The 1,903-nt window shown below is 37.9% G+C and overlaps 1 protein-coding gene across 1 annotated transcript in view; it reads right to left on the reverse strand.

The window, feature by feature from the left end:
* Positions 1–328, reverse strand: part of LOC109828765 (TATA-binding protein-associated factor 2N-like) — a 1,597-nt gene extending 1,269 nt beyond the window's left edge. The window contains 2 exon segments of the mRNA XM_020395686.1: positions 1–70; positions 186–328. The exon segment at positions 1–70 is cut by the window's left edge and continues 18 nt beyond it. Of these exon segments, the coding sequence (XP_020251275.1) occupies positions 1–59 (59 nt within the window). The 5' untranslated portion in view covers positions 60–70; positions 186–328.

Here is a 1,903-nt window from a genome sequence, read left to right on the forward strand (position 1 = left end):
CGGCTGAAGTTGAGGTGCTGGCATGACCTGCAGTTCCAGTCTCCTGGCTTCCTGTTCATCTTCTCACGTCCTGTATATACAATTCATAATATATGAATCATAATTTCAAAATAGATGAATCATAATGTATCATACTATACGAAAACTAACAAGAACTAGTAATTGATGTCAAAGGTAAACCTTACACTGGAGTTGGGAGGAAAAGGAGTAGGGAGGGCTTTGAAAGAGCTAGAGTTGTTGAGGTTTGCTTGGTTAAGTTTGAGAGGGGTTGGGGGGCTTTTATATCAATCTCAAAGGCTTAATAATTGAGAATCAAAATTGTATGTGGAGGCCCGGGGATGTTCTCTATCTCCTTTTTCTTTTCTTTTCTTTTCTTTCCCCCTTCTTTCTTTTTTATTTGAAATCAATGGTTCTCTTCTTAAACGATGAGATCACACAGAAAACCAAAAGAAGGAAGAAAAAAGAAGAGAAAGGTCATTGAGAAGGATGCTAAAGATAGAAAACTATGCGGGGAGGGGGAGAGAGAGAGAGAGAGAGAGAGTTTAAAGGCTTCTCTTTACTACATCTTTTTAGACGCACAGAGAGAGAGAGAGAGAGGTGCATGTGCATCATGATGAGAGGAATTTTACTTGCATTGAGTTCCCGAAATCCCCACCCTTTTACATGATTCCACCCTACATATCTTTGTTAAAATAACGCACAAAATCTCAATTACTATTAAGATGATGCTCAATAAGTGAGGTTTAAGTGGGCATGGATTATCAATTAATTAATTTTATAAAGCCATATATTCTTTTTTATTTTTTTGGGTCTCTGAGACAAGTAGTACTAATGCTATATTGCCCAACGCTACACAAAAAAAAAAAAAAAATGCTAACTCAACAAATTAAATACAAGTAGCAATTGGCTTGTCTGATAGTATTTGGAGTGTAGCGCAGCAACAACAACAACAAAACTTTTATCTCAAAATCTTAGGATTAGTTCATCATTTTAGTACCCTTTGGCAATTCCAAATACATAAAAATGATGCTAATTGCCATATGAAGGGACTCACTGGTAACAATAATTTTCTCCTAGTCAAACAACTCAGTACGTTCCTCCAAGTATCTCACCATTGCATACGAAAATTTAATTTCCTTTGGATGTTTCTTCAAAAGATAACACAATATTCCTTTAGTTATTTTCCCACCGCATAACACACGAAAGGACTGCAGGGCAATTGTAAAAAACTGACATCTAGGGGCATAGTAAGAATGATTCCTTTTTTCCTTCAATTATTTCGTGAATAAATCAAGAAGATTTTCAATCCCACTTGCCATTTGTGAAGGTGGATATTACCTTCCCTGAGTGGTGCATGCCTAAGATGCCAAGCAGTTCAAGAAGATGGCGTGGGGTTTTGGGTTTGATGTGTTGTTTATCCTCCCATCATGTGAATAAATTCCAATATGGACAAACTCATGCCAATCTTATATTCGCGATTTTCCCCCCCTTTTCTTTAGCAATAATTCAAAAGGGTCATAGATTCACTCCTAGAAGCTTTTTTCCTTAGTGACCTGTTTGGATGGAGGGTAGAGAAGGGAAGGGGTAGGCAAATTTTGGTTTCCTTTTGTCTGGGAGTTCCATTTAGAAGGGTAGAGGAGGAGAATAAGGGGGGAAATTGAACTAAAATCTTACCCCACAAATTGGTGGGTAAAGAAGGGGAAGGGAAGGAAGGGAAAAAATTTGCCTTCCTTCCCTTCCCTTAGTCGTCTCCCAAACACACCATAGCTGTCAAGTCTTCAACAGGCATATTTCACATGTATGAGACGACACATGGACTACTCTAAGATAACAGTCAAATAGATCTCACAGAGAAAATGAAATTCGAGTGAGAACCATAGGAAGACTTTGATGCAAGTCTCTA

The sequence above is a fragment of the Asparagus officinalis genome, chromosome 1, assembly GCF_001876935.1.
Source record: "Asparagus officinalis chromosome 1, Aspof.V1, whole genome shotgun sequence".
NCBI lineage: Eukaryota > Viridiplantae > Streptophyta > Magnoliopsida > Asparagales > Asparagaceae > Asparagus > Asparagus officinalis.